Source organism: Ochotona princeps, chromosome 24, assembly GCF_030435755.1.
Source record: "Ochotona princeps isolate mOchPri1 chromosome 24, mOchPri1.hap1, whole genome shotgun sequence".
In the NCBI taxonomy this organism is placed as follows: Eukaryota; Metazoa; Chordata; class Mammalia; order Lagomorpha; family Ochotonidae; genus Ochotona; species Ochotona princeps.
The window spans coordinates 17,109,263-17,126,314 of NC_080855.1; the positions used below are offsets into that span (position 1 = coordinate 17,109,263).

At 46.0% G+C, this 17,052-nt stretch overlaps 1 protein-coding gene across 1 annotated transcript in view; it reads right to left on the bottom strand.

The window, feature by feature from the left end:
• IQCK (IQ motif containing K) overlaps positions 1-17,052 on the bottom strand; it is an 82,546-nt gene that overhangs the window by 43,950 nt on the left and 21,544 nt on the right. The window contains exons 5-6 of the mRNA XM_036492970.2: positions 9,141-9,193; positions 8,944-9,021 (exon numbers count right to left, since the gene is read on the bottom strand). Coding sequence (XP_036348863.2) covers positions 8,944-9,021; positions 9,141-9,193 — 131 coding nt within the window. The remainder of the gene's footprint in view (positions 1-8,943; positions 9,022-9,140; positions 9,194-17,052) is intronic.

Genomic DNA, 17,052 nt, shown 5'->3' on the forward strand with positions numbered 1-17,052 from the left:
CACACTGCCCCTGGCTACCACCTTCTGCTAGCACGCCTCCTCACAGGCCCATCTCTGCTATCAGGAGAACTTTAGTCAACAACTCCCCTCCCATTTTCTTGTTTACTCCCCCAAACACCTGCAGTAGCCAGGGCTGGGCTAGGCTGAAGCTGGGAGCCAGGGGCTCCATTTGGGTTTCCCACGTAGGTAGCAGGGACCCAAGTACTGAGTCATCTGTCAGTGGGGATGGCTGATTTCTGTCTTGCTACCTAACACGTCCATCTCCTGCTGCCTTCCAGGCTGTACATTCACAGGAAGCTGTGATCAAGGGGAGAGACAGGGGCTCAAAGCACCCAGGACTCGAATATGGGCTGTGGGTTTTCCAAGAGGTGCTTTCACGTGCTGGATGAAGCACCACCACCCCCTCACCAAAGTGATCCTTTAAAAAGAGAAATCAGTTCCCTTGCTTTTCTGCTCAAAAGCCTTCTGTGCTTTCTTACCACACAAAAACAGCAAAGCCAGACCACACAGCCAAAACCCCAGGCAGGCCTTCTGCAGTCTATCCAGCTGCTCTGGCCTCAATTCCTCCCACTCTCGTGGCCTCCTTCATCTATTCTCACATCCCTCACCAACATTGTTCCTGTTTCAGGGTCTGCATAGTTGCTGTTCCGGTTTGTCTGAAGTGTTCTTCCTTCCAGTCCCATTCAGGACCCTTTGAAATGTCACCTCCACAGAGAAGCAATCCTCCCCTGGCTTCTCTGGGCGTCCCAGGAGCCCCCTAATTTAAATCAGAGGTGTGGCTTACCTGGGAACCTGTAATTACAACTGGCATCTGAAGTGGAGGCATTTGCATGGGGGCAGTGCCAACTCCAGGTGGTTCACGTTGAATACAAAGCATTCAATCATTGCGCCCCCAGCGGGCATCTGCAGAGAGCTGGTGTGCAAAACCTATACGCTTGGTGTCAGAAGATTTTTCTTTGATTTTCTTTTAAAGCAGTTCTGGTTTCTAAAAAGATATTTTCATTTTATTTGAGAGAAACAGGGATAGACAGAATGCCTCAATCCTCTGGATGACTTTCTCAGTATCCACAACGACTGGGGCCAAAGTCAAGGGCCTACAGAACTCCCTGTGGGTCTCTGCTGTGGATAGGAAGGACCCAGGTACTTGAACCATCACCTGCTGCCTCCCGGGATGCGCACTAGCAAGAATCTAGGATTTGAAGCAGGGTCAGAATTTGGACTCAAGTGCTCCAGTGTGTGCCTGGGGCATCCCAAACAGTGTCTTAACTATTGTGCCCAATTCTTGGCCCTGGTGCTGGAATAATCGTGAGTACAGAAACTGAGCGCTTTTTCCCCCCTCTTTTAGTATCTGCCAGCAAGATACCCATGTATAATCCCCAGGCTCGGAATATATACAGCCAATGGGACCTTACTTGTCTGATTAAGTAAGGATATTGAGGGGCAGAAGGTGGCATGAATTTGCCAGGAAGTGCGAAGATATAATCACTTAGATGTGGGCGGTAGAAAGTATATTACATGAGGAGACTTCAGCAAGTTTGTGGGGAAATGGAATTAAAAGATAAGTTTAAGGAGTGGGTGTTTGGCATGGCAGTTCAGGTTCCACTTGGGACACTGCATCCTATGTGAAAGTACTTGTGCTCAAGTTCAGCTCTGCTTCTGATGCCAGCTTCCTGCTAATGTGCTCTGGGTGGGGAGCAGCAGGTGACAGTTGACGTTCTTGGGTCCCTACCACCTATATGGGAGACCTAGATGAGACGTGGCTCCTGGTTTTAACTTGGTTCAGCCCTGGCTATTGTGGGCATTTGGGAAGTGAACCAGCAAATGGAACATTTCTTTGTCTCTCCAACTTTCAAATAAAGAGTTTTTAATTTTTTAAAAAAAAATATTTACTTATGTTTGAAAAGCACAATTACAGAGAGAAGGAGAGACAGAAAAAGAACTTCCATGTGCTGGTTCAATCACCAAATGGTAGCAGTGGCTGCAGCTGGGCTGGTCTGAAGCCAGAAACCTAGAACTTTTTTCTGGGTCTTCCCCATGGTTACAAGGGCCCATGGTCATGGGCTACCCTCTTCCACTGCTGTTCCAGGCCATTAGCAGGGAGTTGGGTAGAAGTGAAGCAGCCAGGACTTGAACTGGCATGCTTATGGCATATTGGTGCCATAGTTAAAGAGCTAAGCTGTAATGGCCACAGCTGTGAAGTAGACGCAAGAGGTCACAGTGAGGCAAGCAAGGGATCCCAAGCCAAGGAACACGGGCCAGCTCTAGAAGCCACAGAACGAGGTCTCCCTAGAGCTTCCAGCCATGCTTACACTTGAACTTTAGCTCAGTGAAACTGACTTGAGGCCTATAGGAGCATAAACTAGTGTTGTTTTCCACCACATGGTTTGTGAGAAAAGTGTTATCCCAGCCATGGGAAGCTGAGACCCACCAAACGAATGGCCCAGCTGCAAATGGAACCCAGGTCAGGCTGTCCTGCCTTCTACAGGCTGTCACTTCCCCAGCAGGCAGCTTGAGAGCCCCAGAGGAAGGGCCTCCTGCCAGCCCACCTCTAGCAGGCACAGATATACAGGATGTACACATCTTGGCATGTGCCAAGTTCAGGAAGCGTGACAAGCCAATCTTCAAGCGTGCTACCATTTAATCACAACCTGGAGCACAAAAATGCATGCTGTGTCCTGTGTCCCTGGCAAGGCATGCGTGCCCTCAACCCCACAGGCATCTCCGCACCAAGAGGCCATCCCACGGTCAGCGCCTGTCCTCATATGGCTCAGTGGCACTTTCATTTTCACTGCAGAGTTTGGTCGTAAGATACCTTTCACCAACTTCAAAGCATCACGGGTTTCCCGCCCCCCCCTCTGTTTTGTGCAAGGACCGAAGTCTGCTAAAAAGACATTTCAACCAAAGCAAGCTTTTTTTTTTTCTTTTTCTCCTCTAAAAACCAGTCTGGGGTTCATTGCAGGTCTCCGTTTTAATGTGTTATGAGGTTTCTCCCTGGGGACAGGAGGGCACTTTTTGTTCCTACTTATTTGTGCAAGCGAATCTGACCGATGTCTCAGGGGCGATTCCGTGGAAACCAAGTAGGAATCTGAACTTCCCCTGCTCTTAATGTGCTGGCAAATAATGTCCCTGCCTCTGATTGACAGGGTTAGGCCTGTACACTTCAAAAGAGGAGGCTGATTAGGAAAAAAGTCAGTAGGAAGTACTGATTGATGCACCGCTGTTGAAGAGGGGTGGACAGAAAGCATCCTGACAAAGTGTAGTTAGAGCCCACTTTTTTTTTTTTTTTAGCTTTTGGTACTATTAATTTTTTTTTTTTATTTCTAAGTGACTTTCCTTAGCTGAAACATACCTGCTTGATATATATTACTAATGAGAAAAATTGATTCTTGTACATAATTCTCTTACGTAGGGAGCTTCTTTTATTTAGATGAAAAATTCCTTGACATATAGGCAACTGAGGCCCAGGGAAACCAAGTAACCTTTGCCCAAAGTCATGCTGCTGCAAGTAGCAGAGCTGGACTGGGAGCTGGAGTCCAGAGCCTACACTCCAAGCTCATATACTCCCTAGCACTTGGTCTGGGACAGCATCCCTGGGTCCACGTGTCATGGGTGCTGTCAGAAGCCTTGGGTCCACGTGTTTGCCAGGATTCCCGTCTTACCTCTGTGACAGGCACTCCATAGAATGGACAGCTCTTAGGAAGGCTCATCACCAAGGACCATCACATCTCAATTTCCTGAAGTCCTGATCTAACCATGATGTTCTCTGTTCTTCCATCTTACTGCTCCATTTCTCTGTGTTACTTTTGGCCCTCACATGAGTCCATGAAGGTTGTCTGCTACCCATTCAGAACAGGAATCAGCAAACTGTGGTCCTTGGGTCCAGTCTGGCCCACCACCTGCTGTGGTTAATAAAGTTGTGCTGGAAAGCAACTATGCTCCATTCACTCACATGTCATCTATGGCTACTTTCATGCCACAGAGTTGAACAGTCCAGAGATCATCTACAGCTTGCAAAGCTTAACACATTCAGTGTTTTCTATAGAAACATTTGCTGACCCCTGTCCCAGAGAGACACTTAATTGCTCCCAGGCACCCCGGGATCCCTGGAGCCATATTCTTTAGGGTACACTCAAGACTCTGCTTGTGTAAATCTCCTCTGATTGGTGCTGGAAGGAGTGTGTTGGCACTAGGGCGGGATGTAGAAAGGAGAGTGAGATGCATGTGAGGAAACCAGCTGGTAAATTGTAAACGTCCCAGCCAGGCCTCAGGAGGGGTGACTGGGCAAGACATCCCTGGCACCATGGTACTTGTCTCGAGCCTGCACCTGTCACTCTCCCCAAGGCCCTGGGGCCATTTTTTCTTTCATGACATTAGAATTTCTCAGCATGATCTTATGAAAATTCAGTCCCCTCCACCACAGCCTGTCACCTCAGCTGTCTACAATGGAAAACTCTGGCTGGCTTACTGCCAGGCAACAGATCGTTCCTTGCCCAGGGCACAGCCCCCCGTGCACTCAGAGGCACTAACTAGGAGCTGTGAAGCATCTCATGCTTGCTGTCCCTTCCGATGTTTTATTATGGAAGATGTCAAAGACATGCAACATTAGACAGCAAAAAAATTAAATGAAGCCATGTCCCCACTTGCCAGCTTCGAGTGTATTGTTCTCTGTATCTGCCATTTTTCCCAACCAAATATGTAATTTTATATGTAAACATGTCAGCGTGTCTCCCTAAAAAGCAATAGCTTTTTTTATTGTGACTATGAAATCATTATCATCACACTTTACATAACAAGAATATTTTTGAAGATTTATTTACTTCAAAGGCAGACGAGAGAAAGAAATCTTCTGTCTACTGATTTACTCCCCGAATGGCCATGATGGTTCAGACTGGGCCAGGTTGGAGCCAGGAGCCCAGAGCTCCATCTGGGTGTCCCATGTGAATGATAGTGGCCTGAGTACCTGGGTTGTTTTCTGCTGCTTTCCCAGGGGCATTAGAAGAGAGCTGGACTGGGAAGGGGCAGCTGGGACTCCAACCATACTGTGATATGGGACATCAGCATCACAATGACAGTGATCTACCATGGCACTGGCCCCAACAATAATTTCTTATTAGCCACTTAATGTTTTTTTTTTTTTACTGATTTTCTAAATTATTGTTTTCTAAGACAGTTTTATTGGCATAGGAGTTCCTGCCTCCCTCCCACTATTTTCCCCCCAATTTATCACAGTAGTATACTCCCCTAGTAACACTTACAAGTCTAACTTTCTGCTATTTAAAATGGCATGGTAGGTATAAGCAAAGGTAGAAAATCTAGTATCATACTGTAAAGGTATATGTAAATGTTTCAATGGGAGTCCTACTTTTTTATGTGGGAGTAGAGACACTTTTGCAATGTGTCTTCACTTCCCGGTATGCTAGTCTCCATTACACAGTTCATCTATGAGAATAAAAAATTCACCATGGAGTAACAGCTCCGTGGTACTATTTACCACCTCCTAGATTCAAAATGTCATGTTCCCTGTTGATCAAACTTAGTCTTGCCTGTTCATTAGAATCACCCAGGATGTTAAAAAAGAAAAAGTCTATACCATACCTGAGGATTCTGATAGAACAACCAGTCTTGGGTCAAGCTAAATCTCCCCAGATCATTTCCAAGTGCAACCAGAGTGGAAAACCACTAGATGAGTTCTTGTCTCCTCCTATCCCCAACTTGGAGGACATCTATGTGGCAACAGCTTCTAATGTCACATCAGGAGGGGGAAGCTGTTGGACTCTAATAGGAGGAGGCCAGAGATGCTGCTTCATACCCTACGACACACAAGCCAGTGCCTCACAACAAAGAATTGTCTTGGTCCCAAATGTCAACGGTGCCCACGTAATGAAAAAACCTAGAATAAACATTGTTTGCCATCTCCTGCCCTCATTCTCTAAGAACTTGAGTTCGCACTTGCTTCTCTGACTTTTCTTTTCTTTTTTTTTTCCCCTGGGAAAAAACACTGAACAGAGTTCTTGCCCCTCCATACCAGTCCTGGGCACTGCGCAGCATGGCTCCTGCCCCAGCTGGACTGGCTCGATGCCCAGCCTGTTTCCCTATACAGTTCTGCTCACATCTGTATTACAGTATTCATTACAGAGTCTTTAGCTGCTGCTCAACACTTTTCTCTACATCCATCCCCACTCCCCCAGGGCTGGAGATGTAATTTATTCATCTCTGCTTTATTCGCAGCACTAAGCTCTGTGTTGCAGTGGGTAATAGTTCAGTAGACATTTATTGCTTTAAATAAATTGGCCCAACATTTTAATTGTTGTCATGCTTCAGGGGCCTCCCTTTGAAAGGTAATGGAAGTGGAGAATACAAATACCAGTCCAAGTAAAGAGTGTGTGCGTTTCTTTTCCTCATATGAGTGCTGATTCAAGTCCCAGATGGATTGCTTCTGATTCAGCTTGCTGCTAATGTACCCAGGAAAGTAGCAGAAAATAGTCCCAGTATTTGGTCTCCTGCAACCCACATGGGGGGGAGGGTGGGGACCGAGGCAGAGTTCCGGGCTCCTGGCTTCAGCCTGGCCCAGCCCTGGCCTTTGTGGCCATTTAGGGAGTGAACCAGCAACTGCAAGCTCGCTCACTGGCTCTTCCTCTCCTTCCCGCCCCCTCTTCTCCTTTCCCTCTCCTCTCTAACTCAAACTTTCAAATAAGTAACTCTTAGAAAAACTTAATTTAAAAAGATTCTTTTGCTGCCAACTTTTTAAAATCGAAGCATCATTTTTTCATAACACATTTTGATCAGGTTTTTGAAGACTTTGCACAGGATTGGCCAGTGGAAACCACAGGCATTTTTCATTAGGATTTTTGTCTAACGTGGGGCAGGCATTGAGTCTAGCAGTGAAGCTGCTGAAGAGGATGCCCGGTTTGTATATCAGCGTGCTTAGGCTCCCTGCCTGCTGATGCGGACCCTGGGAGGCAGCAGTGATGGCTCAAGTGACTGGGTTCCTGCCCCTCCCCCTTGGGAGGTGTCCACTGAATTCCCCCTTCCCCTCCTCCTGCCATCGGAAGCACTCAGAAAGTGAACCAGTAGATGTGAGCTTTGTCTCCAACAAATGGCAGGTTTTTTTTTAAAGATTCATTTTTATTGGAAAGTCAGATATACAGAGAGGAGGAGAAACAGAGAGGAAGATCTTTTGTCCACTGATTCACTCCCCAAGTGGCTGCAATGGCTGGAGCTGAGCCAATCCAAAGCCAGGAGCCAGGAGCCTCTTCCAGGTCTCCCATGCAGGCACAGGATCCCAAGGCCATCCTTCATTGCCCTCCCAGGCCACAGGCAGGGAGCTGGATGGGAAGTGGGGCTGCTGGAACATGAACCAGCACCTACATGGGATCCTGGCATGTACAAGGCAAAGACTTCAGCCACTAGGCTACTGTGCTGGGCCCTGACCAGCAATTTTTTTTAAAAAAAGAATATTTATATGGTAAATGACTAGGAATTTGAGAAAACTGTTATTTAGAGATGTTGTCCTTTTCATTGGTCATGACAAGAGGGAAAATCACTAACTTTTCAAGGCAAGAGCAGGGACTTGGAAAATCAAACTAACATCTTGTTTTAGAAAATTATATGCAAATCAATTGATGGGTGTTCTATATCAGACTGGATAAAACGAAGCACAGGATTAGAAGCTAAATAGCAAACAAATTTTTTGCTTAATGTAGTATCTGTTGTTTTTTGTTTTTGTTTTTTTTTTTAATTCTCAAAATTGAGTCAGGCAAGAATCTATTCTGGAATTCTTAAGAGGAGACTCAGGCCATCAATGTGGCATTGGAGGCCACAGGTCTAATTTAAGGTCTTCCACACCATGTACCACGTGGCCTCGCAAGCCTTGCTCGGCCTTGCTCTTGGTTTCCTGACATTGTTTCTATCAAGGGCCAGCATGGAAACATTACTGGAGCCCCGAGAGAAATACATGTTATTTTCTCCTACTCAGAGCTCACTTTTCTCCCACCTATGGCTTAAAGCGACGGTGTGCTGCTTGGCTTCCATCCACGGTGCAGATCGTTACTGCTACTCTGCAGTATTCCCCGTTCTCACTTCTCTGCTTTGCTCCCTCATAGCGTTTACTCACTCACTTTTCTGTCTTCTCCAGTTGACTGCAAATTTGTGGAAGACGTAAGTGCTGGGCTGCTTTGTTCCCTGCCACCACTCTTTCTCCAATACCCAGAATGGATTTGGTAGAGTAGCACTCAAAAAATATTTCTTTGTGTGAATGACTAAATTATGCTATTCTAGCAGTAAGATCTGTAGGGACATCAGAGAAGGACAAATTTGATGTAATGGGTTCAGCATGGCTCAATCTCACAAGTATATATTTGTGTTAAAGCTAGTTGCAGTAGAATATGAAAATTTCCTCATTTGCAAAACTAAGACTGGTAATAGCATTGTTATGAGGACCAAATGAGTACAACGATGAGTACAGTTTGATGTAAATGCTATTAATTTTATATAATAGAAACTAACTTTATATTGTAAAATATCTGACAACTCTGGAAGGATTTGCCAGTGACTAACCTGACTACTTCCATGAGAGGATTATAGAATGTTCGAACAGTGCTTTAAAACTTTATCTGACTTGCTCTGATATTGAAAATGGAGAGTTAATACATGTATTGAAAAATTAACATTCATCTAAGTTGTGTTATATTTCCTGAGATAGAGTGTCCTTCAGAGGGGGAAGATGAATTACTTCAAATTAGATAATTTGAAGTTTTCTATTTTATTTCTGATATGCTTCTTAACATCACGGCAGAGATATGATGAGCTTAGCATAGGCCAAAAATAACCAGAGATGAATTGGCCAATGTAACTGAGCTGGGGTTCTCTTAAATTAGAGGGAACAAATGGGAACCCAGTTCCCAGACAAGGACTCAATCAGGCCGAGCCCTGTGCAGTACTTACTGTTGTTTGAGCCACTCTTCCACAAACGGGATGGAGAAGAACTCTGTGAATGGCTCCCCTGACCTCTTTGGATGATGACTGTTAAGGATGCCATGTGATGGATTTCCAAGGAAAGAGTGAGCAAGAGCGCAAGTCAGTGGTTGTTCCTGCGCTCCCAGACATCCCACAGAAGGCTGGCCATTCAAAGGACAGCTTACTTGTATAACCACTCGGTGAGGAAATCACAGGCGATGAATCGGGTTCTCTTCCTCTGAAAAGAGAGCATTGGTTTCTCTGTTTACTTTGCTCACAAGTCTGAGTAGGACAAAGGAAGAGAGGTTAACGGATGGCTTGTGTTAGATCAGACATGCTTGATTCGATTCTGAGGTTTATAAGCACAAGAATGAACAGTGTCTGGGGCAATATACAGAAGTTCAAGAATTTTTTTTTTTTCAGTTTTCTGTGACTATCATGCTTGCTGACAGTAAGTATTAATAAAAGACACCATACACAGTAGGGGCTTCTTACATGCTCTTGGGATTGTTTTAGGATTTTAAACTTAAAGCTAGACTAGGATTCTCATTTCTGAGAAAAGAAACGGGGGGCGGGGGGTGGGCACATGTCCCTTACTGAATGGCAACTTTGTGAGGCCAGAGCACACCTGCGTGCTCATTCGTCTTTCTCTTCCCAGTGCCAGTTGGAGTAGCTTGTACAGAGCAGGTGAGCAATGAGTGTGGAATGAATGAATGAATGCACTCACTATTCAACTCACATCTATCAAAAGCCAGAAAGAACTCAAAGTACAAAAGCTGGGATATTGGAAAATAGGAATTGTATCATGTAATGCTAGACCATTCCTCTTCTCTTTCTTCCCAGGATATTTTGTTCTGAAAATCTTCCCTTTTCTCACCTTCCTCCTCCGCTTTGAAATTGGCCAACTTGGCTGTACAGTAGAAGAAAAGGTTGAAAGATTGTTGTGAAATTGATGCTCACCAAAAAGAAAAGCACTCCTTGTGAGTTTCACGAGGTCTTTATTTTAGCAACTGGTAAATAAGAGTGTGATCCATGTGGCTGGAGACTATCTTGGGTCTTCTACCTGATTGCTGATAGACTTTCGTTGGGGAAAAAAAAAAATAGCAACACTGCTGCCCAAGGCCATGAAACTAAATGTACTAGACCATGTCATGGGGTTTTGTGGGCCTGCCTTGCAAAAGTAGAAATCCCTTCCAAAGGCTTTCTCTCCTACCATAAGGAAATACATGTAGGACAATGCAAATATGTAGCTAGCGTGACACACCGTATAATATATGTGAACAATCCAGCAATTGTAGGGTGGCAGTGGCCTCTCAGCCCACAAAAGACACATTGTTTCCTTGGAGATAACCACACTATTTAAGAGTGAAGGTTCCTTCTAGGAAAGAAAGGCAGCTTGACTTATTCTATTAAAAAGGCTTTTAAAATCGCAAAATGCTCTGATGGATGAAGGTCATGCAGACAGATCTAATCAGTTCTGATGCAAAGAAATAACATGGAAGAGATTGTGTTTTCCTTGTGTTCTGCGCGAGCGTGGACGTGCCTTGCATACTCAGCCGCCCAGAACACTGCCCGCATTGTTCAGCTGTTGTTTGCTTTTAAAATGATCAGCCTGGGTGGGGGGAGGGAGGAGCTGAAAGAGAGAAGGGAAAGCAAATGAAAACTTGTGTTGAGTGAAGAGATAAGAGGAGAAGGAATGGGCAAAAAAGAATGAGATTAAGAATGTGTTGGCGCCCCGGGGGTGAGGGGATATGGACAAACTCATGGGAGTTCTTGGTAGCTAAAGAGTGAAAATGGGGCGCATTTGGGAAAGCAGAGCAAATAATTAAAGCAACCTCAAAGTTATATTTAAAAAATACCCTATAGTTCTTTAAATGAATTCAGAGGAAACAGGCCAAATGGCAAGGGATAAAACATCATTATATCATCAAGAGTCTGCAAATTCCTTTGAAATGCGTCCCAGAAAACAAAGCGGATGACTTAACGGGTTGGTGCGTAGATACACCATGAACGGGTAGAGCAAGACGGTAAACAGTAGAATCTGGATGGTGGCTATGTGGGCATTCACTCTGAAATTCTTCCAGTTCTCTAAGCTTCCAAAAGGAAAAAAAACTTATTTATTTGGGAAGCAAGTGACAGAGGTTGCCCATCCTCCTCCAACAGCCACAGTGGGGCTAAGCGAAAGTGAGCAGCCAGTAGCTCCACTGGGGTCTCCACCACGAGTAGAGGTAGAGGAGACCCAAGTGCCTGGGCCGCCTACTGCTGCCTCCCAGGTACACTGCATCAGCAGTGGAGGAGCCAAGATTTAACCAGACATGCCAACATGGGGTGCAAATGTCCCAAGCGGAGGCTTAACGTGCTGTGCCACAAAACCTGCCCCCCCTATATGCTTGAATAAAATTCTATGATAAAATTAAGGGCAGAGCCAAGGAAAGAACATCCTCATGGGAAATCCAAATCTCAGACAAGCCAGACACAAATTAATAAGAATTCCATCCAGATAGGATTTTGGACCAATTTTTATGTTGGGCGTACATATAGGAGACAGACTGGAAGACTGGGAAGAGACACAATGAATGTTTGAGAGACGGAGTCTAACTGCCACCAAAAAGAAGCCCACGCTGAGACTTGGGTGGACTGTGGTACCCTCTCAGCTAAAACTCTTAGAAATGTTCAAGTCGTCCCCATTTTGGTCCGGCTGTACCAAACACACCATGAACCAGGGCACTTGTAAACTTTATTTCTCACACTTGAAAAGTCCACAGTCAAGGAGACGCCAGGTGTAGTGTCTGCAGTGCCTCGTCCTGGGTACCTTTCTTCTCTGTCCTCAGGGGATAAGCCAACTCCCTTGAGGCTCTGCCACAAGAGCACAGAACCCATTCCTGAAAGCCCCACCTGTGTGTTCCCAGAGACCACATTGGTGATTGGGGGCATCAACTTTAGGCCATAGCATATCACACTTACTTTCCAACCGTAGCATATCACACTTACTTTCCAACTTTTCCTTCCTTTTTCTTCCATCCATCCCTGCTCCCACTACCTTTCTTCCAGCTAGAAAAGCCTGGGGTTGCTGGGGGAAATGCCTCATCGACACATCTCTGTATTTTAGAGCATCCTTGTGTAGCAAGGCCATTTGGGATTCCCTCTGTTCCATGTTCATTCGTTCTCTGTTTCTCTCTTTCTATTTGAAAGACAGAGTGGTAGAAGCAGAGAAAGGAAGGAAGGGGGGAAGTGGGGAGAGAGGGAGAGAATCTTCTATCCATGGATTCACTCTCCAAATGGGCACAACAGCCAGGATTGGACAAGAACCCTGGAGTCCCATCCTGATCTCACACTTGGGTGACGGGTCCAAACACTTGAGCCATCCTCTGCTTCCTTCCCAGGCGTATTAGCAGGGTGCTGGATAGGAAGTAGAGCGGCTGAGATTGGAGCTGGCACCCATGTGAGATGCAGGTGGCAGTTTATCCCACTATTGCACAACCCTGGCTGTAAAGCATGCATTGGGAAATGCCACATTGTCCTGTCTCATCCTTGCAGTGAGCACAAGGTGAAGTCATGGCCCTTAAAGGCAGGCCCAAAACAAAACAAAAAACTGTGCACAACAATGTGTCTACCACAGGAGGGCACTGCAGAGCAGGAGGGTGGCAAGAAAACAAGACCACGGGGGCAGAAGCCCAGTCTTGGAAGAGCTGGGCAGTGGCTCAGGGCTGTGCAGGCATGGGCAAGGCGACCACAGTCTTCCCAGCACGGTTCCAGATCCGCTTCTGTGTTGCCCTCAGCGCCTCAGCCACAGCTTCTCTCTGAACTTGCTGATTATTTTCTGTGTTTTCCTCCCAACTGGTTCTCAGCCCTCCTCTTTGCTTTTAAGGTCAGCTAACTCATGACTGAACACACAAAAATTATTTTTCAAGGCGGAAAGAGAATGAATAATCTCCCCTTTGCTGAATCACTTCCCAAGTGCCCACGACTGGGGCTCACCCACACTGACGCCAAGAACTGGCAACTCTATCTGGGTCTCCCACATGGGTGGCAGGCACCCAGTTTCTTGAGCCATCACCAAGGTCTCTCAGGGTACACATTGGTTGGACTTGAAAGTGGAGGCAGAGTCAAAAATAAATAAATAAATAAATAAAAGAAAGTGGAGGCAGGACTCAAACTCAGGAACTCTGGTATGGGCTGTGGGTAACAGCACCTTGATGTCCACGGCCCACCCCCAACTTGCTCCCTGTCGCTGAGCTTCTGCTCCCTCTTGCTGATAGGAGATCTGCTTGCTCGCTCTCTCTCTCTCTCTCTCTGGCCTGACATACAGCTCCTCAGCATGGGGGCAAGCTAATGGACTGGTTAGAAACCCACCAGATTAGCACAGTCCTTTCGAGTAGAATAGCTGGGCAGGATCATTTCAGGCCCTAAGGCACACATGCTAGAGTGGTTACCCCATCATCTAACACTTACACTGGCACTTCAGAAAGTTTGTGGAAAAGTAAAAATTGAAAGAGAAGTTTACTTGGGAAAAGAATATTTTAAAATACTTTTTTAACATATTTATTTGAAAAGCAGAGACGAAGCACAGAGAACTCTCCTCTGCAGACACATGCCCCAGATACCCACGAGAGCAAGGGCTGGGCCAGGCCAAACTTCCTTTCCTGTTGCTCTGTCTGTGCTGGTTCTACCAGGAGAGCAACCCTGAAAGGGGTTCTGGGCTTCTGTTCTCTGTCTACAAACCCAGCTTCCCCTTTGCTCAGCCCGTTGCAGCACTGGCTCTGTTTTATGGAATAAAGAATGGCCTCACTCTAGGCTGGCCAAGAAATCCTAACAAATGAAGATGTTTCAGTGTGTTGGAATTTGGTCCTCTGACCCTGCAATACCAAGCATGAGCAAACACTTGGATCCTAACCAGACGCAGAAATCCTTGACACAGCAAACTTTAAACAGGTGTTCTCATCTCCCTGCTGTGTTCGAATTTTAGTAGAGAAAAATAATACTTCTCAAAACAAGCCCAAAGTATGCCCTAAAAACACAAAATATTGACTAAGACTTCCAGCCAGGTCACATGGCCCTTGCCAAAAGTGTTCTTGACAAAAAGGAACAAGGCTTAAAAGAAAAAAATTCAAATAGACCTTTCCTGCCAGATCTTGTATATTCAGTCTTCAGAAAAAAAATTTTTTTCAAACAAACAAAAAAATCCACTCTGACCACGGATCCCAGCCTCCTGCTAGCGGGGTCTCCGGGAGGCTGCAGGGATGGCCGTCCTGCTGAGCTCCTCCCACCCACGTGCGAGACCTGCGTGGAACTCCTGGCTCCGTTCCTGGCTTTGGCCCCCTTGGCTGCTGCAGGCATTTGACGAGTTAACCAGGAAAAGGAAACTTTCTGTCCAGTTGTGTCTGTCTCTCTGCCTCTCAATAAATAAGTAAACAAATAAAAAGTTTATAGTTTCTTTTAAAGGAGAGAGACTAGAAGATGGGCTGAGAATAGAAATAAACTTTTTAAAGGTTCGTTTCACTGGGTTATTCACAGCAGCACATTTTCGTGTCATGACATTGGCAAAGGATTTGTCAGGAGCTGAGCGCAACTTCCTGCTGCTAACTATCATTTACAGGATTCCTCAGGATGACAGTGGAGTCTGATAAGCAGTCAAAAGTAAGAGGGAAAATTTGCATAGTAAAAGGACAGAAGAGAGTGGAGGGGCCAGCGCCATGACTCAATAGGCTAATCCTGCACCTTTGGGTGCCAGCATCCCATGTGGGTTCATGTCCTGGCTCCACTTCTGACCCAGCTCCCTGCTTGTGGCCTGAGAAAACAGCAGAGGCTGGCCCAAAGCCTTGGGCCCCTGTACCCAGAAGAAACTCCTGGCTCCTAGTATCAGACCGGCCTCGCTCTGGCTTTTGTGACCATTTGGGGAGTAAACTGGCAGATGGAGTATCTTTCTCTCTCTGTAAGTCTGTCTTTCAAGTAAAAATAAATAAGTCTTACAAAGAGAGAAAAATTAGAAAGCAATAGGGGACCTAGTGCGATAGCATAGTGATTAAAGTCCTCACCTTGCACGCACCGGGATCCCATATGGGCGCCGGTTCTAATCCCGGCAGCCCTGCTTCCCATCAGCTCCCTGCTTGTGGCCTGGAAAAGCAGTCAAGGACAACCCAAAGCCTTGGGACCCTGCACCCACGTGGGAGACCCAGAAGAGCTCCTGGCTTCAGATTGGCTCAGCTGCAGCTGTTGCGGCCTCTTGGGGAGTGAATCATCGGACGGAGGATCTTCCTCTCTGTCTCTCCTCCTCTCTGTGTATCTGCCTTTCAAATAGAATGAATAAATCTTTAAAAAAATATATTTCTTATTTATTTTTATTGGAAAGGCGAATATACAGAGAGGAGGAGAGACAGAGAGGAAGATCCTCCGTCCGATGGTTCACTCCCCAAGTGAGCCGCAACGGCCGGCGCTGCGCCGATCCAAAGCCGGGAACCAGGAACCTCTTCCAGGTCTCCCACACGGGTGCAGGGTCCCAGTGCTCTGGGCCGTCCTTGACTGCCTTCCCAGGCCACAAGCAGGGAGCTGGATGGGAAGTGGAGCTGCCGGGACCAGAACCGGCGCCCACATGGGATCCTGGGGCGCCCAAGGCGAGGACCTCAGCTGCCAGGCCACGCCGCCGGGCCCAGAAATATTTTTTTAAAAAGCAATAGGAAGAGAATAGAATAGCAAAAAAAAGAAGAAAAAGGTCATATTGCCCCTGTCTAGACTATACTTTAGCCCATATTGAAAGCGAGAACATACTGAGTTACAGTCATTTAGCTCATGCATTAGCTCCTGATTCCTTATCAAGTACTGTGCACTGTTCTAGTTTGGTACTCTTCAGCAAACATGTACTGAGCAGCACCTACTAAGTGTTCAACTCTGGGTTAAGGAACTTGACATCAACAAATGAGTCACTGGCCCAAAGTGACCCCATTGTGGTTATTAAGTTAATAACCCTGACCACTGAGCGGGAATGTAGCAGTGCTAGCTACAGGCAATGAACCCCAGTTCCAGCCTCAAGTATGCGCCCTTGAGAAAACGGTTAAGATAACTTCACCTTCACCTAGACTAGGATACATGGCTGTTCCACATGTATCCTGGCCGAAGGATGCAGGATGAGACACAAACCACTTTCAGTCGTAGGATGTGAAAGGAGACATGTTAAGACATTTCCTTTGCCTCGCTCAGTGTCTCAATCTGGCTGATGCGGCAGGTGAACAGAAAGCCCAGGCCTGTGCTCCTAGCCATTTTGCTGCTCAGAGGGAGCCCAGCCCACAGGCAAGGCTGACTCTGCCCGAGGTCAAGCAGGGAGGCAGGAAAGAACTGGCACCTCAGCTACTTCACAGAGTTCAGGGAAATGGAATTAAAGATGAGCTTATGTTGATACAAAAGAAACCAGTTTTGTAAACTGCATAGGAGGAATTTTCAGTAAGTCTGTGAAATGTATATGATTAAAACAAAACTATGCATTGATTTCCGAAAAATTCTGTATCGACTAAATTTCTCTTTTGTTCCTATTTTCCCACAAGTTTTGTAAAGTGTCCTCATATATACTGAGCCCCTGAATCAAACCCACCCTGAAGCCTTCTCTCTCTTTCTGGGAGTCTAGTTTTCAGAGTCAATTAATTCCCCTTCCTCAAGCTAGTTTTCCACTCACTGTAACTACGCTGTGCAAGACCCCATTTTTGGAAACTAGCACCCCAAATTCTTTTTGGGATCCAGACTTCCCCAACTCTAAAACTGTGTGTTTTGAATGGGGCCCCTTCTCTTACCAAAACTCTAGTTCTAAGGATTTACTCTAAAGTGAGTAGCTGACCCAAGTTGGCTTAAATAGAAGGCAACTCTCTTTTTGGCTTGTAAGCCTTCTGGAATGCAGGCTGCAGGAGCCAATCTGAAGGAAACAGAATCAAGTGACAGAGGACAAATTGAGTCATGAAGACATCACAGGAGAACCCAGATCAAGCTGGGCTTGATTAAATATCATAGGGGGCCACTTTACTACACTTAAAATCATCATCATCATCATCATCATGGCTGTATCTTTTATACTAAGTCAGTTTGAGTGCAGTCTTCTGTCCGTTTCAGGACCTG